Source organism: Engystomops pustulosus, chromosome 2 (assembly GCF_040894005.1).
Source record: "Engystomops pustulosus chromosome 2, aEngPut4.maternal, whole genome shotgun sequence".
Taxonomy (NCBI): Eukaryota; Metazoa; Chordata; class Amphibia; order Anura; family Leptodactylidae; genus Engystomops; species Engystomops pustulosus.
Window position 1 is genome coordinate 57,869,996 of NC_092412.1, and position 26,885 is coordinate 57,896,880.

The following is a 26,885-nucleotide window of genomic DNA, read 5'->3' on the forward strand; positions in this document are numbered from 1 at the left end:
TTAGTTTCAACAAAACTTTATTGATCAAAAAGACGTCTTACAATAGAATCGGCAAAACATATTATTGGCCGCTGCCACATGCACCGCTTTGTCTGCGCCTACCGGGGCGTTAAATTACGCAAAACACCGGTGGCTCGTTCCTGATCGCAGGCGTTTCCATAGAAACACTGATGCGATCGGGCCGCGGCCCGCCCCGGTAGACGCGGCTTTGTCTGCGTTTGCGTTTTCAACCGCAGACAAAGTGGTGCGTGTGGCACCGGCCAAAGGGTGAAGACACACGTGGCGTTTTTAGGCCGTTTTTAGTTAGTGCGTTTTCACATCGTTAAAAACGCATGTGTTAAAAAACGCATCCGTTTTTTGAAAATGCATGCGGTTTTGTCCGTTTTTATTGCGCAATTTCAGAAAAACTGACAAAAACGCATGCTTTTTTAAAAAACGGATGCGGTTTTTAACGCATGCGTTTTTAACGATGTGAAAACGCACTAACTAAAAACGGCCCAAAAACGCCACGTGTGTCTTCACCCAAAGGCTTTGACACAAGATTGGTGTAAGTGAAGTAAGTGAGGAAGTTTGTCATGGTAGAGGACTAAGGCCGGCGCCACACGTGGCGCTTTTGTCTGCGTTTGCAAACGCAAACGCAGACAAAGTCGCGCCCACCGGGGCGGGCCTCGGCCAGATCGCATCGGCATTTCTATGGAAACGCCTGCGATCGGGAACGAGCCGCCGGTGTTTCGCGAAACGCCTGCAATCGGGAACGAGATGCTGGTGTTTCGCGTTAAATCCTGCGAAACAATCCAAGGGTTCCATATCCTTTCATACAGCTGGAAGGTGTCAGTCTTGGTCTCCTCAATGCTCTCAATCAACATCAGTAGGTTAATTATATTTTTTACCCATTTATCGATGGGCTTTGACCTTCGCTGGTTTATCTCCCAGCATTAGGACTGCCGGGGTCACTGGTGTTGCCATAACACCATTCTTTTGATAAAATAAATTTAATATCTTAGTAAATAATCTGATTCACACAAAACTGTTAGCATATTCATTTTATTGTATGCTGAACTGCAGAACGTTATTATTATTGTTTTATTCTCCTCATAAATGGTGATTATTATGAGAGGTTTACCCTAGAAGTGGTACTTCTGAACAATACAGCTCATTCAGTAAAACACAAGTCCTCATAAGCCTGTGCTGACGGAAAGAAAATAAAATGTTATGTCTTTTATGACAGGAAAAAAAAGTTTTGGGGTCCTTAAAGAGTTAAACTTGTTCTGCCTCACGACTGCTAATAGACTCCGCCCACAGGGTGCTCATGGGGGTCAGGTGACACTCAGCACCTCATCCACCACTGGCGCCGCCCTCCGTCTCTTCTCACCAGCCAGTGCTACAAGTTCATGTAGCCCCGCCCCTTTCCGCCTGTTGCCCTGCGGTAAAATGGCGGCTGCCGGCATGACCTGCCAGGGACGCTGCTCTGCCGCACGTGTTAGCATGGCGCCAGGTGATGACCCCCGCCGCCGGAAGTAATTGTGGATAGCGCATGCGCCGCAGCTGCTGATGGGAGGAGAGGTCGGCGGAAGAGGTCGGGCTCTAGCGCCGCAGCTCGGGGAGGGTGTGGGGGCTTGGCCTGTGTGACAAGCAGTGCGGGCCCCGCCGCTGTCACTCACTCGTCCTTCCTTCCTCTCTGTCCCGCACTAATCCTCGTCTCTCTCCTGTCCCCCTCCCCCGGAGTGTCTGCGCCCCGAGTCCCGTTCGTGCCGTGATAGGATGCTCTTGTTCGTGGAGGTGAGAGGCGGGTGGGGAGCGCAGGCGGCCGCCATGTGACTGAGGCCGAGCTGACACAGCAGTCCTCCCCGGGCCGAGCTGCTGGGGGAGGGGAATGGCTGCTGCTGGTGGCGGAGGGGTCAAGGTGACATGGGGCCTGTGCATGTGACTGACCTCTGACAACTGGCCTCATGTCATGGCTGATGTGCGGTGTCACATTCCCCTCCCCCTGTCATCATGTGCTCTGGGGGTGACCGCCATTAATGGGGGGTCAGGGCTCCATAGGCCATGGGATCAGGGGTGGTTACCTGGATATAGGGGCAGCAGCTGTTCATGTGTTAACCCTCTGCCTCCCGGGTGTAGGTTACTACTTGGTGCGATGTGCTGCAGCGGATTATAACATGGCTGGCGGTGACCACCATGTGGCTTGTCACTGAGGTGTTTACCTCCCCCGTATGTGATAAGTCACCGAATGTGATAAGTCACCGAGCGCTGAGCCTTGCCACACTTCCTGCTGCTCTAAGCCAAGGACGTTGCCGCTGGTCGCTTATCTTCCATGATGTGTGGAGAGACTTTCTTGCTGACCTGCAGCACTTCTGTATCTTTAGGCTCAGTTTACTTTAGGGAGGACGTTCAATGGAGCAAATGTTAACCCTTAAATAACCGCTGCCATTACGACACAGAGAAAGCTGGGTCACAGCTGATTAGGCGGGCGCCACTACAACTTATAACCGGTATGAAATATTCTCTGTGGAAACTTGGTTTCTCTGTGACTGAGACTGAGACTTCCTGGGATACTTAGGTGAACAACATAGGACTATAAAGTTGTCACCCAACTTTCCAAGAAGTAAAGTGTCTGAGGAGGACGTGTCAAGGACTTCTTTTTGTAGTTTGTGTATTTTGCCTATTTGTCAGCACTTTTACCTTAGTTTATTATATGTCAAACTTATGTGGGGGGAGGGTTGTTAATCCCAAATCTGATTCAGTCCTGTATAGAAGCTGGTTAGGTAGCAAAGGAGTAGAGGGTTTTAGCCTTGTGTATGTTCACATGGGACAGAAACTCAGATTAAAACGTTAATGTATTATAGCAGCTGCAAAGAGGATGAGATTTACTAGTTTCATCCACACGATACCATACAACGTGCATTGTTCTCTAGTGTCTGTCACCATCTTTTGTGGTGAATGTATGTGAAGATTTTTACTCAAGGCATTCATTTTGCTCTTTGCTCTAATTTTCCACCCAAATGTTTGATTCATTTACTTGAACCCTTTCACGTCCTGGTGGGGTCCAGAGCTGCCGTACCTGCTGATTCTCTTGCGGCTCCACGGGACACTTGAACCTGTTTCGTGCTCAGCCAGGGATCTGTCATCAGAATTTTCTGGCACAATACTCGAGTACTCTCAGACCCTCGTATTCAGCTAACGCATTATGAACTGGATCTGTAGTATGATCGCATTACTAGAATCCAGGCCTTGCTAGGCCATTCGTTATACCTTACATGTGGCATAGGTCAATGGTTAACTTTTTTGTCAACGTTTGTTGGGCGCTTGTACTAGGATGTTTGGTGGGACCCCGTTGAGTGATGAAGTTGTTGCTTTTCCTGACATACCTGTTGGTTCTTAGGCTATTATGACTGACCTGGTGTTTTTAGATTGCTGCTTAGTAAACTCTGCAGCCAGAACGTTAGTAGAATAGGCCTCTTGTGCTTATTTTGGGGTTGTCCATTGAGGTCATGTCATACTAATGTGAAGATGGTGGGGACTTGTATTCGATTACAACTACCATTTTGCTGCATCTTTTCTTTGGTTGTCCCCTCAAAATCTAATGTAGAAATTGAGTTTTTGAGGGGGCGTGTCCCTCAGGATGTAGAAGCAGTGATTGGTCTGTAGAAGGGAACGGTTTCAAGTTTGTCTATTTGGTCTATAGTCAGGAATAACGGAGGGACAGCACAATATTTGGTCATAAGGAAAGATATTCAGAATAGATTTATTAGAAATGACGGTATTTTCAGAATACGTGTTGGTAGAGGTGATGTCTATTATATTGGATTTATTTTTGATATTCTGTTAGCTTCTCTGTAACATTGTAAACCGGTAGATGTGAACAGCGCTCGGCTATAGACAATCGCTATAGGCAGCAATATAAGTGCTGACGGACGACTCCCTGCATCTGTGGGCAGCTGTACATTGGACTGAGCGGTTGTCAAGGTTAATATGACACAACCTTCCCTTCTAAACAATGTGTACTGTGATCACTTGGATAGCGACCAAATGTTATCACAGCTAGCCAAATAACTACAAGCATTGAGGCCCGGACGTCCCACTGCCCTCATATAGGGAACTGGAGTGACAGCCATGTGACAGCCGAGCACATCCTGCCCATCTCCTGACTGCATGCATATCTATACTACCTAAGACCATGAATAACATTAGGGAGACCTCATTACTGGTTTATTCAAGGTTAGGACTACAAGGCTGTACATGGGGCTTAATTGTAATTTTTTTTAAAGGAAATCTACAATTAAAATCTGTCATGATAAACCAGGGACACTTACTGATAGATCCAGACACAGTGACAATCATATATTTGTTATCCATGGCCTCCTTCCTTCTGGCTCATTAGCAAAATTTTAAAAGATTTTGAAGTCCTCTAGGGGCATTACCAGAGCCCCTCCTTGCTGTACCTTCACAGGCTCTTGACCCATCTCCCTCACTGCCCCACTCAGCACTTTCTCTCCCTCTGCCTGATGTAATCTCACTGCAGGAGAGAAACTTTCAACTGAGGGAAAGGAAAGTTTTCCTGCTCAGCATAATAGTCTGTTAAGCTGCAGCGTGGAGGAGCTCTGGTAACGCCTCCAAATGCCTTTATGACTCTAGCATAATTCTAAAAGTTAGTTTTAGAGGGAAGGTGGTCATGGATAATAGACAATCCCAATGCCTGGATCTATGAGTTAGTGTCCCTGGTTTATTATGATGGATTTTGATCGTTGATTTCCTTTAAATCTTGTAAATTCTGACTATTGTAATTAAAGATGAAGGATTTCAAAAGAATTGTTGTATGTACTATGTAGTATTTGAGGTAATCAGATGGGTGGGAATCAAATAATGCAATTGAACTGCAATGTGTGAATGCTGCCATAATGAGGATTTTTTTTGAATTTCCTAGATAATTATGCAATTATATCCCATTATGGTTATTAGTGTCCTCAGAACATGGCACAAGTCTGTTGCGCTGACCTCTAAGCACCGTAATAGTTAGTCTTGTTCTGTAAGCTTTTATAATGACTTTTCAGCACCTTATTGCAGACAGGATTACAATCGGAGATCATTGTACGAGTCACAGAGCCTGCTATCCCATACACGTCTATGAACACGATTCAGGCTATTGCCACTCTTTGTCCATGTGGCTACTGTTAATCTGCTGGATTCACATGGACAAAACGACATTGACTTGCATGTATCCAAAAGGAAGTTACTCACAGGTTTTGTACTTCTAACAAACATGTGCTAATCGGTCAAGTTTATAGTTTTGCTTGGCTGCTGCTTATCTTTATTGGCTTAATGAATTGTTCTCTATAAGCCAGTGTTCCAGCCATTACAGCTGTCACCCAGCTTTCTCAGAAGTGGAATAGTTTCTTACCTAGTGATGGGTATCTGCGCCCTATAGCTTTGATTCATGGCATTGACCACATGGGTTGTAATAAGTGTTGTAGCTGAAATGGAGAATATCTCTAATAGGCAGGTTTGAGAGTTGATTATATTGGCTCTAATCACAAGTTTCAGGTCTCTGGTGACCTCTAAAGTGGGTTGTGCCAAACTCTAAAGTTTATCAAAAAGTCTCAGAATGGTATTAAAGGAACACTCCAGGCAAAGCTAATTTATTGAATAATGCTTGGTGCAGGGCCTGAAGGTGGTAGCATGACTTATTTTCATTGTATTGCTAGAATCTGGAGTCAAGCTCTTCCCTGCACAAGGTATAACTCAATGAATCAGCTGTGACTGCAGTATTCATGCTCATTCTGACACTTCCCATGTGCCGTCTGGACTCTTATTGCCCTTTTAGATGCAGATTGCATCGTGATTGGTTGATCATTTACTTCCTGTTCTGCTGTTTCCTGTTTTCACGATCAGTGAAAAAGGATGCAATGTGCATGACAACCCTACAACTGCAGCTTGTCTAAGAATGCAAACATTTGTAAGACTTCAACCTCAAGTTATCATCTAGACAATATAAAAAGAACCTAAGCGTCCAAATACTGAAACCTACATCTATCATGAGATCGGGGGCAAACCCTTGTATTTTGAAATGAATGATGTGGTTGGTCATTCACTTTAGTGTAGAATATGAAGAAATGACAGGTGGTTAAAGGTTGTTGTAAAACTATGTAAGTTATAACATATCCACAGGGTGGAAGATAACAAGTTGAGTGAGGGTCCGATTGTTGGGGTCCCCACCAAGCATAGCAAGACATTTAGATATCAATGTAGGATTCTGCTGCCCAATTCAATACAGAAGTTGCTGAGCACAATGCTTGGTTATCTCTGGTGCCCCATTCACTGCCTGTGATTGGTGGAGATACCCAAAAGCTGTCCTTTACAATTTCCCACATTTCTATAGTATTGGAGGGACAGGGCATGTTCTCAACCTGCCACTACACCCATTAGTGACCTTCGCAAATAAGTTTATCCCCTTAACTGTGTATAGGTAATAACTTGCAAACTTTGTACAATCCTTTTAAGGATTTTCTGTAGAATAGGGCTTTGATTTAAAGTCCAACACCAACCGCCCCCCCCCCCCCCAGCCAATTTATTTGATGACCAGGTGCATGTGCTTTGGGCCATTTAATTTTTTTTAAAGGAAACCTACCACTTGTAGTGGCAGGTTTCTGATGGCAATACCGGGCACCAGCTCAGGCTGAGCTGGTGCCGGAGCTTATTTTCGTTAGTGTTTTAAACTGCGGTATCGCGGTTTAAAACACTTTTTAAACTTTATAGCCGGTGCAGGCAGGTACGCGCTCGGCGCTTACCGTGCACGCGGCTACATAGGAAGTGAATGAGAGCCGCGAAACACTAACGACACTAACGACACTAACACTAACGAAAATAAGCTCCGGCACCAGCTCACCCTGAGCTGGTGCCCGGTATTTCCATCAGAAACCTGCCACTACAAGTGGTAGGTTTCCTTTAAGCTCTCTATGGAAAATACTGCTGATCAGAGAGGAATCTGGACGTCAGACTTGCATGATCTGGCAATAATCTTGTATAGCTCTGTCATATTCTGTAGCGCTTTACAAATTATAGGGGACATATACAAATTAAAAAGACGTTCTAATACAAACCTGGAACTATAGGAGCGAGGGCCCAGCTTGCAAGGGCTTAGTTTGATGATCAATTGCCTATCCTAAAGATGGGCCAATACATGCAATTCTGATAACTTTAAAGGGGTATTCTAAGAAAGCCATGTCACTATCCCTACCCGCCCTAAGGAGAGGCTATTAGTTGTGATATTCAGACAACCCCTTTAACATACCTGAGAAGAAAATATTGTATGAGCTAATGGTTTGCCTTACTCGTTCTTTTACTTCACCCAACCTGTTTGTCCACATCCATGCACTTGTCCACTGGCATTGAAGTGTAAGTGTCTGTTTGTTGTGTACCTTTTGTGCGCCTGTCACTTAGCATACAACGAGCGCCCATTTTATTTTCCGTGCCAATGTTTGAGAATGCATCCAGCGAGTGCACTTGGAAACCATGACCTCACTGTGATGGAGGTGTCTGATGGCGGGTGTAAGAGGAGGTTACAGGCTGTGTGTGTGCATGGAGGATGATCACCTGTTTCTTTGTTTTTATTCTTACTTTAACATAAATCACTTTGCAGGCCCTAAGCTATGGTAATATATGTATATATGTAATGTATGAACTATACATTGGTATAGGACAAGTGTACATGACTGAATTGAGAAATCCAGACATGTACAAAGAGATATGTAGGGAGCATCGGTATACGTTGCAGATAAGCTGCAGATTTTTCACTATGGAATTGAATGGAAATTCTGCAGTGTAATACATAACATTGAGATGCATGCTGCACTTGTTCATCCAGTGCTACAAATTATCTTCTGTATTAGTTTAATAGTATTTTTATCTTATTAGGTGGCGTCTAAAGGTGCTGGTTTGAATCCGAATGCAAAAGTATGGCAAGAAATCCCGCAAGGAAACACTGAAGTTTCTGAGACAGTCAATGGCACAGAGGAGTCTTGGGATGAGGCAGTGGACACAACAGAACCACACACAGGTCAGTCTGTTTCTTATTTGACTTGTTTGGGTTGGTGGCAGAACCTAATTGTTTTGCCACAAATAAGCCTGTTTACCAAGATAAGTAAAATATCCTAATTGCATTGCCCAACTAGTACTAGACCTAGTAAAGTTTCTCTTAAGGCTCATTTCACATGTCCGTATGCTCATCTGGGCCAAAGCACAAGGCTGAGTGGAAAAGGGAAGTGGGGTGAGCGCTCCTCACCCCTTCCTTTTTCCACATAGAGATTACCGGTTGTATTGCAGAATATGGGCAGGAAATGGTCCTGCCTTTTCTGTTGCGGCTCAGACATGGTGTAGTAAAACCTGGTGTATTTACTACACTATGCAAGTGCATAATGCACCTCTTTGGCGGCTGTGAACTAGCAGCTGTTTTTGCGGCTAACTGAAGGCCGCCATTTGCAAGCGAGTGAATGGCGCCTTAGTCTTTAGGAGCCCCAGGTGGACTGCCAGCAGCAGGATTTTGGACTTCCTGTGACGTCACGAGTCCTGCTGCTATTGGGTCACATGGGAAAAAATCCAGCTCACCTCCAGCCTCCCGTCTTGTTCGGTTACGCACCAGACTAACCCGCTTGTAGCAAGAAAATAGCTCTAAACACTTAAAGTATGTTAGCCTTGATTAAGAATCGTAACCTCGCTTGAAACATGTTGGCCTTTGTCGGGTTTTCATGGTGGAACAATGGAAATGATCTAACATAAACTTGGTGTTTGGAGTTCAGCTGGAAAATGTGAAGTTATTTTCTTGCTGTTGGGTCACTTGAACTGCAGCTGCTTCCAACGGCAAAGAAACTTTCCTAGGGCAATATTGGTATTGTACTTGCCCTATTGATTTTGGATGGGTGTATAAACAGATGAGTTGTTAGCATATTATCATCTGTTCCTTTTCCTCATTCACTTTCGGTCTCAAAAAAATTTGGCCGAAAAATATCCTATATGTGAATTATTATTATTTTTTTTAATTTTTTTTTGTCCCTTGCGTTTAACCCAAAAAAAAAAATTTCCATCAGGTCATCTAAAGTTCAGCAGTCAAATTGGAGCTATATGATATATGTATGGTCATTTTTGAGCAGATGTACGGCTTGGAAGTTTCATTCTCCTAAACCCTTTCTATTTCTGTGCAGATAATCTAGAAAGTCTGAGTGAACCCTGTAAACCCTTTGAAGTAATGTATTCCCCCTCCTGTGAAGCGAATGGCAATGGCCTTCAGTTAGAGGAAGCGGCAGCAGCAAATGGAATGGACTTATTAGTACAAGACGAACTTGGATACCAAATGTTTGAGGTTTCAGGTAAATTGGTTATAAAACTTCTTTAGTGTCTGTTTCCATGCATTTTCTGCATCATGTGTCTCCTAGTTTATGCTCTGGAAGTTTAATACTGAAAGGGGAAATTCTAGATTTGCATATTCAGCAGAGTCATAAAGTTCCTTAAGTTTAGATAACTGTTCCTTTTGCTTGTTTATGCTATTAAGGATGAACTCATGACACTTCCTTCCACATGGAATCTATTAAAGGAAACCTACCATTTCTTTTATGCATTTTGAGCCAAACATACCTTGAGAATACTGTAGCGACACTGATGCAGAAACATATCTTGTTTGATCCCTGACCCGAGTGGTTTTCCTAAAAAAAACAAACAATAATACATTTCAGGACCTTGAGAAAGCTGGGTTTGCATGCTGGCTGCCGTTCATAAACACATTACTCGGCACAGGACCATCACAGTAGCTGGGGGATGTTGCAGTGATTGCTTACTTCTGCCTGTAAGGGACAACACAGTGATTACATCATTCTTTGAAGCATATTTGGGGAAAGAGGAGCACCGGAACAGCCATAGGAGCGATAGGATCTCTGCTGCTTTGTTCAAATGAGAAAGCACTAATGTTGTTCCTATTTATTATTGGGTGTGGGGATGGGGGGGGGGCCCAGATTATTATTAAAGTCCCCAATCCTTAAGGTGAGATTTAAACTTTATGCAACCCCTCTATATTTTGCTAAGGGGCTCACGCCACAGCAGCCTTGTATTTCATTCGCATTTATTCATTTCCACCTCTATTGTGACTCTCAATTTGTTTCTGTGTTTTAAGGTGAAAGCACTTCAACTGTTCCACAAGCTGTTTCTGCAGAAGAACTCAAGGAATGTCTGAAAAAACAACTAGAATTCTGCTTTTCAAGGTACATACACATTTGCACATGTCAACACTTTAGTAGAAGCCAGATCCCTATTGATGGTGATCTGCAAAATGAGGAAATTCCTTTAAAGGATGCTATCATCAAAATCCATCAGGATAAAACGGGTACTCTTACTAAATCAGGTAATATGAAATTTATCTATGGCATCCTTCCTTCTAGACTCAACTTTTAAAATTATGCTAATGAACCTTGAGGTGCCAATGGTTGTTACCAGTGCCCCTCTGTGATTTAGATTTAAAGGCTATTATAGTGTAAGGAGCACTTCCCCCTTCCAACTTTGTGCTGAAACTTCCTGTGCTGCAGTGAGATTACAGCAGGCGGTGGAGGGTTAATTAGTTGATTTTAGAAGTAAAGAGGATAAAAATATAAAATTACCACAGTCAGTGTCTAGATCGGTGAGCAAGAGTCCCTGGTTTATCATGATAGATTTTCATGGTAGATTGCCTTTAAGATTTACTCTCCAAAGCTTCTGATTCTCCTCATGGGAACTTATTTTTATATTTAATTTTTCTACGAGCGAACGTACAATGGGCCCTTAAGTTCTGTATTAGTGGAAGGCCTATAAGTCTTAGCGTTAATGCTTGTGTAATGAAAAAAGCATAACTTATTCTAGTTTTGGTTTATATGATCTCATTTTTGTAATTTGTGCAGAGAGAACCTATCTAAAGATTTATACTTGATGTCACAAATGGATAGTGATCAGTTTGTACCTATATGGACGATAGCGAACATGGAAGGAATAAAGAAACTGACCTCTGACATGGACCTTATTGTTGAAGTTCTTCGTTGTAAGTAATGACCTCTATGCTGTCTACATTGCTGCTTTCTTCTTGTGTATACGGTTGTGGTTGTATGAGAAGTCTCTATGCCTAACCTGATATCATTTTTATTGTAGCTACTCCTGTGGTACAAGTTGATGAAAAAGGAGAGAAAGTGAGACCAAACCATAAACGATGTATTATTATTCTACGTGAAATCCCAGAAACCACTCCAGTGGAGGTACTGTACCTTCAACAAAAGTACTAACCCCCCCCCCCCCCCTGCATTTTAAGGAATTATCATGACAATGCTCACCATGTCTGTGTGTTCCTTGACTAAAGGCTTCTCTGATGATTTCCCCTGTAGTGATGTAACAGTGTATGGTTTGGGTTTCTGCCTGGTCCAAAATACATGCAGTCCTTAACTTAAAAAGTTTAACTGACTGGTTTGACCCTCTACAATTCTTACATTGCAAGATTAATAAACTAGAACATATTTTATATATACAACTATTCCCCTGAACAGAATAAACTACGGTAATTGTTAATCTTAAACTCCTGTCTTGTATCTTTGTTGTCTTCCAGGAGGTGAAAGCACTGTTTGATAACGAAAATTGTCCAAATGTGATAAGTTGTGAGTTTGCGCACAACAATAACTGGTATGTTACATTCCAGTCTGACACTGACGCACAACAGGTGAGAAGTGTTTACTGTATTATCTATTATATGGCTTCCCAATATGACCGTAGTGCATGAGCTGTGCATGGCTGTTTTTTATGTAGGTTGTAAGTTTTTTAAATTCTTAAAATAAACAATTTACTGGAAACCTTTTTTTAATAAGCGTAGTAAAATATGATGAATACTAATCTTTAAGCTAATAACCTACCACTGTTTTCACTCCCTTAGGCTTTTAAATATTTAAGGGAAGAAGTTAAAACATTTCAGGACAAGCCAATAATGGTAAGAATATTTGGTTAGTTTGACGTTAAATCTTGTTACTTTAGAAATGGCCTCTGTCTTTTTAAATAAGAGCTGCACCAAAGGGAGGAAAGATGGTCTTTCAGCTGATTTTTAATTTTTTATTTTTTAGATGTGTTAAACTTTAGACTCTCATTGATCTAATATTCTGATTTGGAGAACCCCTTTAGTCTCCCCAAGGCGCTTCATTGCTCTTTATTATTTATGTAGTGTTTTTGCTGGTTGTTCGCTGTCTGACAATCCCAGTGTGGGTTAGTGTATTCCTAGCAGACAGAACATCCGCCGTGACTCGGCACTTTAGCAGCAAAGGATTCGGCTGCAGTCACACTCTTCATTTCTCTTCTCAGTCTGCAGGTTAATTTGATCTTTTTAATTGAGTGACAGAACATTTGCTTCTCATTACAGCTTACTTTAATGGATCTACATATAGTCACTTACCACTAACGTATTTTTCTCCTCCAGGCAAGGATAAAAGCCATCAACACGTTCTTTGCGAAGAATGGGTATCGAACGGTGGACTCTAGTGTGTACAGTCAGCCCGTTCAGACACAAGCACAGTTTCATTCTCCACTCTTTATGCAGCCTGTATATAGTCCTCAACAGTATTCAGTCTATAACCTTGTGCCTCAGACATGGTCTCCAAACCCAGCACCTTACTTTGAAACACCACTGGTAAGTAACTAGAGATGGCTTTTCAGGCATGGCCCAGTGATGAAAACATGCGCCTTGAGAGACAGTGGCCCACATTCATTTATCTGAGATTGAACAGTAATGAAAAGTGAAGTTTTTAGTCCTTGATCCCCCTCAGACACCTGGAATGGCTTCCATTTCTGGTCCCTGATGGCTGTGCGTTTTATTTCCTTCTTGGCTAGTGAATTGTGGACCATCTCTGTGATTGCAAGATTATGAGATCTGAGGGCCAACTCTTCAGTGTTCTGTCTTTGCACAATACATTAATATACTTAATTGATACAATCCTTTTATTATATTATTACATATGTCTTTGTTATTGCTGATCAGTAAAAAAAAAAAAAACATTTTTGTTCCATTTGTGCCGCTTTAAAACACAAGATATACCTATCAACGAAACGCACAAGGTGCAGCTTTCTAGCATGACACTGCATCTTGTAGGTGGATGGGACGTGAGACTTTTTATTCCCATCTGACTCCCATCAAGGTCTTTTATAGGAATGAATAGAGAAAATGACTTCCTTTTCACACACAAGGTGCTGTACCTTTTGAGAATCCGATTAGCAGTCACATGACACAGCCGAGGACCATAAGGGAGTGGATAACTCACAAATGCTGTCCCGGAAAGAGGATTAAAGGGATTTTGCTTTGTGCGTTTGACTGTTGGTGGGGAACCATGAGAAGCTGTGATTGTTTTAAAGAAAGGTCTCGCTTCTGGTATCCATACCCATCATATGTATATGGTATATACCGTGGATATGCCAGAAATGTCATCCCTTTTGACTCCATTGCTATTTACATCCTGTACCTTTCTAACAAATTATAGAATAATCTTTATAGCAGTGTTACTTTAACAAAGACTTGAGTTCCAATAAGTTTCAAGCATCTAGTCTGCAGTATGATGCATGAGAATACAGTATTTTAAGCTCCTTCTCTAAATATAGTTTGCCTTTTTGTCCTTTTGCAGGCTCCGTTTCCCAATGGTGGCTATGTTAATGGTTTTAACTCTTCAGGATCTTACAAAACAAGTGCTGCTTTAAGTATAGGACGACCTTTCCATAGAAACCGGTAGGTACAAGTTGTCTTCTGTTCTTAAGGATGTATAGTATTACTGAAAAATAAGTTGTTTCAGCAGGTTTTTTTTTTTTTTACTCTTGTTATTTGCTGAACATTCATCCTGACTCTATAAGTTACTGTATATGAGCATTGTACAGTGCTCCGTGTGCTTAAACATTTTTATGGGAATTATTCTGATGGCAGATCCCAGCTTTACTAGAAAGTGCCAATTGTACATCTGCAAAGAGGATTGAAATTCAGCTCCACAAACAAAAGGAGCGTGTTTTAGCAATGCATTCTTTTGTGTAAAACTGTCTGCTGAAGGCTTTCTGGAATAGTTCAGCTCGCATGTATGGCAGAGTAAGTTGTAGGGTTGCTTAGGGGCAGATAATGGGGTCATGAAGTGGGCACTGCACTAGTTTCCAGTGTGTAGTAATTTTTATTTGTGTGACTAGAACCTCATTGTTTCTGCTGTCTGATGCAGTTCAAGTTGTAGCTGTCCCTGTTCTGCCTACATGTAAGATCCATCTCACATGTAACAATAGCAATGAGTGGGAATGTGGCTCCTTTGAGAACATCTGTCACATTACATCAGAAATTGGACAGAAAAGTGATTTTGTAACAAAGCATTTCTAAAAGCCCAAACACGTAGTGTGGTGTTTCTTTATACGCTGTCACCTTCAACCTTAATGCAATAATGGCGTGCAGTAAGAGCGTTTTGCGTTGAAATTGTATCAAGAGACATCGCAGACTTTATTATACAGCAGACACAACCTACCATCACAATCAAGCATAAGCCAGGGACACTTGCTCATAGATTCAGGCACCCTGACTGATCTTATATTTTTTATATGTGGCCTCCTTCCTTCTAAAATAGTCATGCTAATAATCTAGAAGCCCTCTGCGAAAGTTTCGAAAACCCCTCTGTGCGATTGCTGCACAGGCCATTACACTGGCTCCTTAGCATAATAGAAGTGGCTTTTTAGAAGGAAAGAAGTCATGGACAAGAAATATAAGATTACCATCTATGACTGTCCCTGGTTTATCCATTTTTTAACTGAATTGGTAAGGTCTGTGCGCTATATAAAGAAATTTATTATTTTGATGGTAGATTTGCTTTAAGTGCTGTAGTCAATGTGGTAATTGGATGGCAGCTCCAGTTGAGGATCTGATTTGTCTTTAAAGGAAACCTACCACTGCTCATATGATGAAATCATACAAGCACACCACCCTGTAGGCTATTTAATACTGATGCCGGCAGATACTTTAGTTAGGCACAGCGATCTTTAGTTTAGCTAAAAAAACAATTAACTCACATATGTAAATTAGCCCTCCGGTGCTACCCCTACGTCATCAGCCGTCTGTCTACGCCTTCCAATTGTTAATTATTCATGCCTCCGTCTTTCTACCTGCCCTCCTGCAGGTGCCAAGAGCCGTGAAAGACGGAGGCATGAATAATTAACAATTGGAAGGCGTAGACAGACGGCTGATGATGTAGGGGTAGCACCGGAGGGCTAATTTACATATGTGAGTTAATCGTCTTTTTAGCTAAACTAAAAATCGCTGTGCCTAACCAAAGTATCTGCCGGCATCAGTATTAAATAGGCTACAGGGTGGTGTGCTTGTATGATTTCATCATGTGAGCAGTGGTAGGTTTCCTTTAACCCCTTAAGGACCAGGCCCTTTTTCATTTTTGCGTCTTTATTTTTCACACCCCACCTTCAAAAATCTATAACTTTTTTTATTTTTCCATGTAGAGAGCTGTGTGATGGCTTGTTTTCTGCGTAACAAATTGCACTTCATAGTGATGGCATTTAATTGTCTAAGCCATATACTGGGAAGCGGGAAAAAAATTCTAAATGCAGTGAAAATGGTGAAAAAAAGCATTTGCGCCGTTTTCTTGTGGGCGTGGATTTTGCGTCTTTCACTGTGTGCTCCAAATGACATGTCTAATTTATTCATTGGGTCAATACGATCACATGGATACCAAATTTGTATAGGTTTTATAATGTTTTCATACATTTACAAAAATTAAAACCTCCTGTACAAAAAAAAAAATTCTTCATTTTGCCGTCTTCTTGCGCTAATAACTTTTTCATACTTTGGTGTATGGAGCTGTGGGTGGTGTCATTTTTTGCGACTTTTGATGACGTTTTCAATGCTTTTATTTTTAAAATTGTACGACCTTTAGATCACTTTTTATTGAATTGTTTATATTTTTCAAAATGGAAAAAAATGCCATTTGCGACTTTGAGCACTATTGTCCATTACGGGGTTAAACGCAGTAAAAAAACATTCTTATATTTTGATAGATCGGGCATTTTCGGATGCGGCGATACCTAATGTGTTTATGATTTTTACTGTTTATTTATATTTATATCAGTTCTAGGGAAAGGGGGGTGATTTGAATTTTTAGGTTTTTTTAATATAATTTTTTATTTTTTATTTTTATTAAAATTTTTTACTATTTTTCAGACTCCCTAGGGTACTTTAACCCTAGGTTGTCTGATTGATCCTACCTGATACTGCCATACTACAGTATGGCAGTATATGGGGATTTTGCACACCATCTATTTCAATGTGCAGATCGCACATTGTAATAGATGGCCTAAAACATGATAGCCTCGGATCATTGTGTGATCCGAGGCTGTCATGGCAACGGATCGCCGCTCCCCGATGACGTCACGGGGAGCGGAGATCGGAGCCAAGATGGCGGCGCCCACGCGCCGCCGGCTCGTTAATGCCGCCGGCAGCTTTGCCGGCGGCGATGAAAGGGTTAACACCCGCGATCGGTACAAGCACCGATCGCGGGTGTTAGCGACGGGTGCTTGCTTCATTGTGAAGCAAGCACCCGGCGTGTATGAAGAGGGCTCAGCCCGTGAACCCTCTTCATACTACCCCATGCGCAATAAAACGTACAGGTACGTCTTATTGCGCTATGGGGTTAAGGAGGCCTGAAAATAGTGACCAAAGGGTTGTACTTTTCTCAAAATGGTATCTATGAAAATGGCAGCTTGCCCTGCAAAAAATTACACTTTATACTGCCCCGTACACCTAAATATGGAAGTTGTTGTCAGAATGTGGCGTTTCTTCAATGTCAGGTGTGAACCCCTTCTGTGCTTTGTAATGGAAGAGCACTCTTGGCCTTCATTGGTAAATGGGAGCTTATTGATTTGGCAGGAACTTCCCCTAGCCTAGTGTGTGTCAAATGTACACTGCATAATGTCCCCAGTGTACCTATACATATAGAAGAGCTTTGCTGTCATACTGGTTATATCTGGAGTCCATTGTACATTAACCCCTTCCCCCCGCGGCCCTTTTTTGATTTTGCGTTTTCATTTTTCACTCCCCGCAATCAAAAATCTGTAACTTTTTTTTATTTTTCCATGTCCAGAGCTGTGTGATGGCTTATTTTCTGCGTAACATATTACACTTCAAAATGGTGGTGTTTAATATTTCATGCCGCGTACCGGGAAAAAAAATCCAAATGCAGTGAAATTGGTAAAAAACCGCATTTGTGCCGTATTCTTGTGGGCTTGGATTTTACGGATTTCACTGTGCACCCCAAATGACATGTCTACTTTATTCTTTGGGTTGGTACGATTACGGGGATACCAAATATGTATAGGTTTTATAATGTTTTCATACATTTAAAAAAATTAAAACCTCCTGTACAAAATTTTTTTGGGGGATTTTGCCATCTTCTGGGGCTAATAACTTTTTCATACTTTGGTGTACAGAGCTGTGGGTGGTGTCGTTTTTTGCGGATTTTGATGACGTTTACAATGTTATCATTTTTAGGACTGTACGACCTTTTGATCACTTTTTAGATAATTGAAAAAAAAATTTTAAATGGCAAAAAAGTGCTATTTTCGACTTTGGGCGCGATTTTCCGTTACGGGGTTAAACGCAGTGAGAAACCGTTATCATATTTTGATCGGGCATTTTCGGACGCGGCAATACCGAATGTGTTTATGATTTTTACTGTTTATTTATATTTATATCAATTCTAGGGAAAGGGGGGTGATTTGAATTTTTAAGTTTTTTATTATAATTTTTTTAACTTTTTTTTTATTTTTACTATTTTTCAGACTCCCTAGGCTACTTTAACCCTAGGTTGTCTGATCGTTCCTATCATATACTGCCATACTACAGTATGGCAGTATATGGGGATTTTACTACTCATACATTACCATGTGCTGACAGCACATGGTAATGAATGGGTTAACCCGAAGTAGCTTCGGGTCTTCGTGAGACCCGAAGTTACCATGGTGACGGATCGCCGCTCCCCGATGACGTCACTGGGAGCGACGATCCACGGAAAGATCCTTTGCCGGCGTCGATCAGCGGTAGAACACCCGCGATCGGTGCCGGCACCGATCGCGGGTGCTACCGGTAAGCCTTTGCTGCAATCTGCAGCAAAGACTTACCGGCTATGGAGAGGGCTCGGCCCGCGAGCCCTCTCCATGTACCGGGACCCGACATGTGACGTACTATTACGTCACATGTCGGTAAGGGGTTAATATTTCTTTTAGATTTTTGCTCAGTAAAGTAAAATTCATCAAGGTGATTTTTCTATTTTGTTCATACACTTGATGATCAAGAACTAGTGAATGACCTTGTTCCTAGTTATTTTTATATTTAATTTTTTTGTTAATCAGATCAAAGGCCCTTGACAGTCGTGTGTGTGTGTGCGTGCGTGCGTGCATGCATGCATGCATACATACATACATACATACAATAAAACCTTCTCTCGTATATGTTGCAGAATGTAATTTCTATTTTATTCTGTCCTTCAGTGGGAAGCCTCAATTTCGGTCATCTACAAACTCTTCAGAAAGAGCTGCTGAGGGCGGCACTACAGCTCCTGTGCCATTAGCTGATATCTATGTAAATAGGTCCAACTCTCGTACATTCTCATCAGATCGGCACATTGCTTCTTTAACTGGACATCAGGATGTTTTCTCTAAGGACTTGCAATTACATCCAGAACAGAACGGTACAGATGGAGCTGCTCGAGGGAGGTATGTAGTGTTTGCCCCTGTGGAGTAGATGTGATGCCCATAGATTCTAATCACAACAGACGCATTTGTAACTAGTTTATTAAATCCTTTGGTTTTATTTTGTGAATGGTGGATTTCACTCTGTAGCTGTTATAAGCAAGTAGAGTTTAGGCTGATAGCCTTGATGTGAATTGCCTGCAAAAGGTGCGCTTATATTTAGCAAACCATAGTAGTAAGGTGGCAACTCGTTCTTTGACAGTAATTTTATAGTTCTGTAAGAATTCTCCATCTAGTGATGAATACAAAGTCTCCATATCAGCGGTAGGGTCTTAATTAGCAGTAAGACTACCTCCACGTAAAACAAACTGGATTTAGTATGAGTTGTTTTTAAAACAAAATATGTTTGTTGCAGAAGAAATGTCTACCGAGGAAGACGAAGAAGAGATGATGATCGCACTTGTGTAAGTAAAAAAAAGTTTTTGCCATTTTAGGCCCTGGCACATGAACAATATCTTGTACGTGTCACATACTGCACAAATGTGGTAACTGTGCCGACTCCTGTTGTGGTGCTTTTTTTCCCCTCCCACACCGAATTTGAGTCTGCAACATGGAATAAGTCTGGTTATTATGGACCAGCCACAGTGCCAGGAACGGGAATCTGTGCATTATAGTGACTTGATGTTAGTAGGTAGAAGGGCTCATTCTATACAATGACTTCACTATGATGAGCATGTGCCTGGCCCATGAAATGGGATACTGCTTGGTGAATGATTCATAGTCCGACCAGGAAAATGTTAATCTGCTCGTTATATGAACAACTATCATGTTGCAGATAAATTGCATGGCCCAGTGATGATCAAGTATCGCGCTTAGAGGGCACAGGGCTGGCATTCAGGTGTCTGAGCTTCTTTTTTTCTCACTTTTCCTTTCTTTCCTCTTTCTTTATCCTTAATCTGACCTCTTTCTTATCACTGTCATCTTTGCTTAAACACTGTCTGCTTGGCCTTCCCAATGATCGCAAGATTATGAGATCTGAGGGCTCTGGTAGTGATAGGATTGATATGAAGCATTTCTGCCTGTACTCTATATGCAATATATCGATTGCTGTTCTGTTTCAGCGGGCGCTGACTACGATGGATGAAATGGCGCAGACACCAAAGTTTGATTTGCTAGCCTCTAACTTCCCTCCATTGCCTGGGAGTGTAGCGAGTACCCCTGGGGAGCCAGTACTTGAAAGCAGGATGGCTGATGTGGTCAAAGGAATCTGCAAAGAAAAAGTGAGTTTTAAAAATATAATATATATAAAAAATATATTAAAACCCATTAAATGATTTGTTCAAGTTTTTTTCTGAGCACAAGTTTTTGTGGCTGATTTTGGCACTGTTTGCTACAAAAAGTCCTCTCCCATTGAAATCAATGGGAAGCCGTGGAGAAGAAGGGATCTATATATGTCCCCTATGATTCAAGTGAAATCCTTTCCAATCCTTTAATTAAAATTCATGTCTTATAATAAGATGTAATCTTTACATGCCTGCAAATATCTTTAGTGAGTAACTAGTTAATGATTTAGCTGATTAAAATTTTATTTTAATTTTAGGAGAATAAGGAATTGCCTCCAATCTTGACAACTCCTGCCCAGGAAGAACCTGTAAAAATTCCTGTGCAGCAAACTACCACAACTTCAACACAGCAACCTGCACGGGCTGTTACACCACCGCCTGCACCCCAACCAAGGTCAGCAGATTTTGATAACCCCTTTTAATGTATATGGTTACTTGTACTTTTGTAGCCCAGTGATGACCAAGTATCGCGCTTAGAGGGTCAAGGACTTGCAGACTTTATTCTGTGTTCATTATATATTTTCACTCATAACTTTCTAACCCCCTTCCACACCACCCCCTCCCGTTCTTGTTTTTCTTTATTTTTTATTTCTTCTTCTTTCTTGCTTATTTTCTTTTGAGATAAGTGTCCAGAATATCTCTGCATTGTTCTTCCAATGACTGCAAGATTATGAGATCTGAGGGCTATGAGATGTGCAGTATTGGATCTATATGGTTTCTACATTCTGAAGTTTGACTAAAAGCTGAAATAAGAAAAACCTTTAAATCACTTGTATAACTGTTTCTCACTTTTGCGTTTTTGTTCCTCCTTTAGTAACTCCATTACTGAGAAGAAACCTGCAGAAATTTCTTGTCACAAAGATGTTGCAAGCCAGACCCCGACAGTGGTACCAGTGTGCAGTTCTGGAAAACCAACTAAACCTGCTGCTGCACCCATGGGGAACACCTCTCCTGCTCAGAGTGCACAGGTACTAATTCACTCTTCACAACTTGACAGATATATAGGCTACTTGCACAGGAAGTCTGAAGCAGGCTCACACACCAATGACCAAGCTGCAAACTCTGGCAGGAATCAGACCTGATCTATAATTTGTTGATGGTGCTGTTGGCTCACACAAGAGGCTGTGGAAACACAGCTGTGTGTATGACCACATAGAAATACATTGGCCCCAAAACGACAGTTTTGGACATGGCAATCTGTTTGATATGTTGGTAAGACAATGCCACAGTATTTGGGATTCCATTATATGTGACCTGCTGGGATTTTGATTAGTTGCACATGTATGTCAAGAGGATTCAGTAGGGACTCAACTTATTTCTCCAGCTTGACCCCCACGTTAAAACCGGGATCGGAGTATCATCCCCCAAATACCGCAGTCACTATTGAGGAGTCTTTTGTGCAATCCACATTTTAAACACTTTGCAGTCTATGTTGTAAAAGTTTAGCTCGGTGGTGAAGTATCGCTCTTAGAGGGTAAAGGACGTGCAGACGTTATTTCATTTTCTTAAATCTATAAAATTATTATATATAAAATTATTATAAAATTTTTTTGAATGAGTTGAGAATTCAGCGTCCTAATTCTTCCCTCTCTCGGGAATTCTCTTCAAGTCATAAACAGCCTTCTAAAAGGTATTATGTGTGGTTTGTAGGCGGAGACACTGTGGACCAGTTCCCCTTAAGGCAGACTTCATAGCATGTTAAATTACATTAGAGTACCAGAATGTGTGTGGGTTTTTTCTTTGGAGGGGATATAGTAAGGTCCTTGTTGCTCTTTTTACACCTACAAAGATCTCCCATCGATATCAGTGTGTGAGGTATCATCATTCTTTAAATCCATTTTGAAATCTTTGTCTTTGTGTCATGTACTCACTATTGCAACCCTATTTTTGTTTCAAGGAACCACGGAAACTGAGTTATGCGGAGGTCTGCCAGAGACCTCCTAAGGAGCCCGCAGCAGCTCCAGTCCAGCCACTTCGCGAACTTCGTACAAATATAGCACCACCTGCCAAAAATGAAGAAAATTCTGTTCCGGAAAAAGCTTCTGAAAAGACCCATGAGAAGGTAGAAGGAAAAGTAAAAGAATCTCCTGGGCACCGAAGCAATGGAACCCCTCGAGGTGGTGCTGGAAAAATCAGGGAACAGAGGCGCCAGTTTGGACGCAGGCCTTCACCTCAGGGAGCAACACGACGGAACGGCAAGGAGCAATATGTGCCACCAAGATCACCAAAGTAAAATAACAAAAACTTCTTTACGCGTAACCATCGAATCAGACTCATGACCTGAAAGGAAAAAGACTTCTATAAAAAGGGTCATCACTTATGTTGATAACTTTGTATAAAGCGGGCATAATGGAACCCAACTTCCATCTCAGATTTGTCATTTGAATTGGTAGGTATGTTCCAGGTGTGATTCAGAGAAAAAAACATATAATGTAGGATTTTTTTTTATTATTTTGGGCGGTTGGGAGGGATCATATCTATGGGGATTTTTTTTTTTATGTTGCAGAAGTTACCTGCTATATATCATTTTCAGGGTTGCGGCATAAAACCTAGAAGCCCCTCAGTCGTAGAGGGGTAAAAAAAAGAAAATATTTTTGAGAAATAGATCTGTTTAAAAAAAAAAATGTACAAAAAAAATAGAAATTTAAAAATTAATTTTTTAATCTATTTAAGGCTTTGCTGGTAGTCTATGTATGCCATTTTGGCCTTGAAGTGGAAGAAGATATGCAGTGTGTGGTCAGCCGGACGCTGTCTTGTCACAGATTATGGAACTGAATGTACAGCCGTTCTGTCACGTCTCTTAGCTTGAAATTTAGTTTGTCTTTTGACCTTACTAAAATTTCTTTTGGAAGCTGTTTACCTATGAAGCCAGAATTTTTTTATTTTTTTTTGAAAAAAGATGACAAGCTTGGCTATAGCAAAGGCATGCGTGTCTGTAATCCAAGTTTTTCTTGTGTATATTATATTTTTTTCAGTTTTTTTTTTTCTCCTTTCAGTCTCGAGCATGGTTTTCACATTAGCCGCGTCGATCTGTGACTCCATGCTGGTGTATATGTATGTCGTCTATAAGAAAGGGCTATGCATAACTGATCTGTTATCAGAAATTCTCACTGGACTCATTACTCTTTATCTGTGACAAGCCTGTGGGGTTTTTTTTCTCTCTCCAGAGATTTCTAGTAAACTGATGCAATCTCTCGACAAGATTTTGTAAAATCTGTATATTCGAGAGATTTTTTTTTTTTTTCTGGTCGCCTTTTATAGCCTTTAGACAAAGGTCATTAGGATAGAAGGCTTCACAAACCGAACTAGTTTTCTATCGGATTTTGTTGTTCATGATCCATAAGTGTACAAATCTGTCCTTCATGTTCATAGTTTTCTCATGACGTTATATATTCCTCTGTATAAATTAGTTCTTTCAGGTTTGTGTGGGTTTAATGTTTTTTTTTTTTTTTCTCTAATTTTAATTGTTTTCTCATAACATAAAGTCCTATCTCTCTCGCACCATTCACTGGTATTTTTGTATAGCGGGCCTCTGTCTCCATGAGGCCGGCACAGTGACATCTTGCATGTCTATGAATATTGACTCGTGGCACTCGTCTTGTGCTAGTTACAAAGAAATGACGGGACCTGTTTTCTCATTAATCACTGGAACAGGTCCCATCGTCACTTTTTTTTTTTTTTTTTTTTTTTTTCTTTTTAAGTCTTCTTCTAGTCCAAATCTGGAAAATGTGAATGCAGTGCATTTAATCCTATTCTTGTGGAAATAGGACTTGGAGTATTTCTTAATTGTACTATATATATTTTTTTTTTTTTCCTAGATGTAAAATAAATTATCATTGATTGTGACTTGCAGAAATCTTATTATGTAAGTTGATTTAATATGTGAACTTTGAAAGGATGCTCTGTGTTGTGTATAGCGGATTATCCATTTATTTTCCTTCAGACTTGTAGCTTGTGTACAGGAAGGCCGGTATAACGTGTGGATGTGTTGGCTTTCGGTATAAGCGCTACACAAGGCTCAATTCTCCATTGCAAAGTATTTATTTGAATTCCCATGCGAGATATTCTGTCGCCCTCAGATTTTTTTTTTCCGGGTGTTTTTGGACTGGGGCTGTGAAAATCTGTGCAGTATGTTGCATGACAAGCACACGGCCTTGTAGACTTTGCTGCTAACTCGAGCATATTCTCACATTCATATTCTATATTTGACCTACGTCACTGTCTATTTTTGATTCTGTAGTTTTTGGATCATTTTACTGATATACTTGCTGATAACCACATGTAGCTTCATTTTCTCATAGTGTACAATGTAATGAGCACGTTCCAGAAAATGTGCATTTACAGGGTGTTTGCAGCATTTTCAGCCAATTTGCAATTTTTCTTTTTCCACCTGCTTCTGTATGGATTCTACCACTATGGACTCACTATAGTATATGGAAAACTATAACGCCTATATGCAATATCTCCGCTGGTGTGCTATAACATTCCTTCTATAAGTAGATATGCTAGAGAATTGGCTAGTGCTTAACGTTAAATGACATGAAAACTGTAATGGTTTCACCCAGCTACCCATCTCATTGGAGAGTGTGATAAATACACATGGAATTTTTTGAGCTATCTGTGGAAACTGCACTAGGTTAGAGAAACTTCTTTTTGGTTTTATATGTTTTATTTGTTCTACATTTTTAGCCCCCCCCCCACCCTGTTTCATTTGAGTTTTATTCTAGAAGATTGATGCAAATTTTTGTTCTGTATATTGTGCTGTCAGGGCTTCCTATACTGTGGTACCATAAGGTTTTGAGCTTTGTTTTGACGATCAAGAAAAGTGTTTTTTTTTTTTTTTTCTGTCTTGAATTTGGAACATGAATTATTATTATTTTATTTTTTTTTGTCCCAAGAAACTCATTACTGTCTGGCACTTATAAATCTGCTTGTAATACAAAACTAAATTGTACCCAAAATGAAACTTTTTAGGCTAAACTGTGAAACAAAATGTATCTCCATCCTTTTCACCTGGTGATTCTAACTTGCCTTGGCATTTGTCAGTCATTGAGGTTTTTAGTCCAAATAAAAGATGCATTTTCCCCCCTCCCCCACATTGTTCCAGTTTATCGTCCTAATTCAGAATTGTAAAGTAAGGTTCATGCTTTAAATGTGTATGTGTGTTTGTATTCTATTCTGGACATTGCCAAGGTGCTACGAAATATTGAAATACCAGATTTAGAAGAATAAAGCTGATTCAAAGGGTCTAGTCTGTGGTACAATTAATTTTATCAATATGATCCTAATAACTGATTGATGGGCCAAGCCTTTGTGCAAAGTAATTTTATGATTTATAATTTTTTTTTTACTTTGCCAGAACTATAATTAACCTAATTAATCAGGTTTGATAAACCAGAGATACTTACTCATAGAACCACCGTGACTGTGGAAATCTTTGTATTTGGTATCCATGGCCTCCTTCCTTCCTTCCAAAAAAAAAATAAAAAATGGTAATGATTCTGAAGGGCTCCTGAGGATATTACCTGAGCTCCTCTATGCTTGTAGAACAGGCTGTACAACCTGGTGCTGAAGACTGGGATAGACCTGCTCCTAACCTATGAAATTACAGCAAAAAAGTTTGATAGATTTGCAATCCATAGCGTCACGGTGCCTGGATCTTGGAGTAAGTGTCCCTGGTTTATCATAATGGATTTTGGTGAATTTTCTTTAGCCCAATTTGTTTCTTATAGTAAAAGTTCAATTGTACTAAAAGGTAATATAGGAGATTATCTATCTATCCTTTTTTTTTTTTTACCAGTAGCTACTTCATTGCAGCACATATACTTTGGATACCAGCTTTGAACATGTAAGTTTTATGTAAGGGCCGTTTCACACAATCTGATCAATGATCATCGAATAGAGCTGACCACATTGCAGGGGGACGAGAAGTCCCTGCAGTCATGACATTGTAATCCATTACACTACTGCTTTTTAGTGGGGAAGCAGGGACTCCTTGTATGATGAGAGAAATCCTGTCCCCAACAGTGTGGTCAGTCCAATGCACAGAACTTAATCGCCCCTTACCTAATTACATCCTAATTGGCTGCTCTAAAACCTATTGGGATATGAAGAGGCAGCACGGCACCCTACCTCAGCATTGTGATCCTGGGGTGAATGCTCTCATACCAGGCTCCCTACCCACTACTAGGACTATTGGAGCCAGAGACTGGGTCTCATAGGTTACCAGGTTGTGTGTTCATTTACACTGAAAACACTTGCCTTTTGTAAATGGCACCAGTTGTTTTGCATTATTTACAAGCCAAGATCCTCACCTTCACAGTTGAATTGCATTTTTTTGGAGAATTTCTTTTCTGCTCTGGGGACTGTCTAGGCCTTTCCAGGATTTTGAAAGGGGAGCGGAAGGGGGGGGGGGGTGAATACAAAAATCTTGTGATACATGGTCACATCTTTCCTTTCATACAGCACAATCATGTCCCCTTTGCAGAAAATCACACTCATGCTTTGGGAACTGTGTTCTTAGGGTTGTACTTATTCCAAACCAGGCAGCTACCGGGAGAGCAGGGCTTTTTGGGCCCACTCAGGAGCTTTCAGATGTGTGTCCTTAGGAGGGACACAAATAGAGTATTATGCAGTGACTAGTGCTACCCTTCTCTGCTCCCTATAGTAATACATGTGTGCTGGCTCCTGACACTCCAGTATTACTGTTGACCTTTCAGGACCTGGAAGAAGTCCATCCACAGGTCCTATTCTTGCAGGGGAGACAGAGCACGTGTATGAGGAAAGTATGGGTTTTCT

At 41.0% G+C, this 26,885-nt stretch overlaps 1 protein-coding gene across 4 annotated transcripts; it reads left to right on the plus strand.

Moving 5' to 3' along the window:
• Positions 1–1,362: 1,362 nt before the first annotated feature.
• On the plus strand, positions 1,363–25,329 carry LARP4 (La ribonucleoprotein 4). 4 transcript variants are annotated; one of them, XM_072134743.1, is made up of 16 exons: positions 1,363–1,495; positions 7,912–8,053; positions 9,195–9,359; positions 10,157–10,244; positions 10,914–11,050; positions 11,158–11,261; positions 11,606–11,716; positions 11,927–11,980; positions 12,461–12,670; positions 13,656–13,756; positions 18,544–18,768; positions 19,160–19,208; positions 19,866–20,024; positions 20,345–20,481; positions 20,902–21,055; positions 21,985–25,329. In XM_072134743.1, the coding sequence occupies exons 3-16, from the start codon at positions 9,239–9,241 to the stop codon at positions 22,318–22,320; spliced, it is 1,986 nt and encodes a 661-aa protein (XP_071990844.1). In that variant the 5' UTR covers positions 1,363–1,495; positions 7,912–8,053; positions 9,195–9,238; the 3' UTR covers positions 22,321–25,329. The 4 variants fall into 4 exon arrangements, with proteins under 4 accessions (XP_071990844.1, XP_071990843.1, XP_071990841.1 ...); XM_072134742.1 differs by having other exon boundaries at positions 1,452–1,576; XM_072134740.1 differs by lacking the exon at positions 1,363–1,495 and adding an exon at positions 1,583–1,779.
• The last annotated feature ends 1,556 nt before the right edge of the window (positions 25,330–26,885 follow it).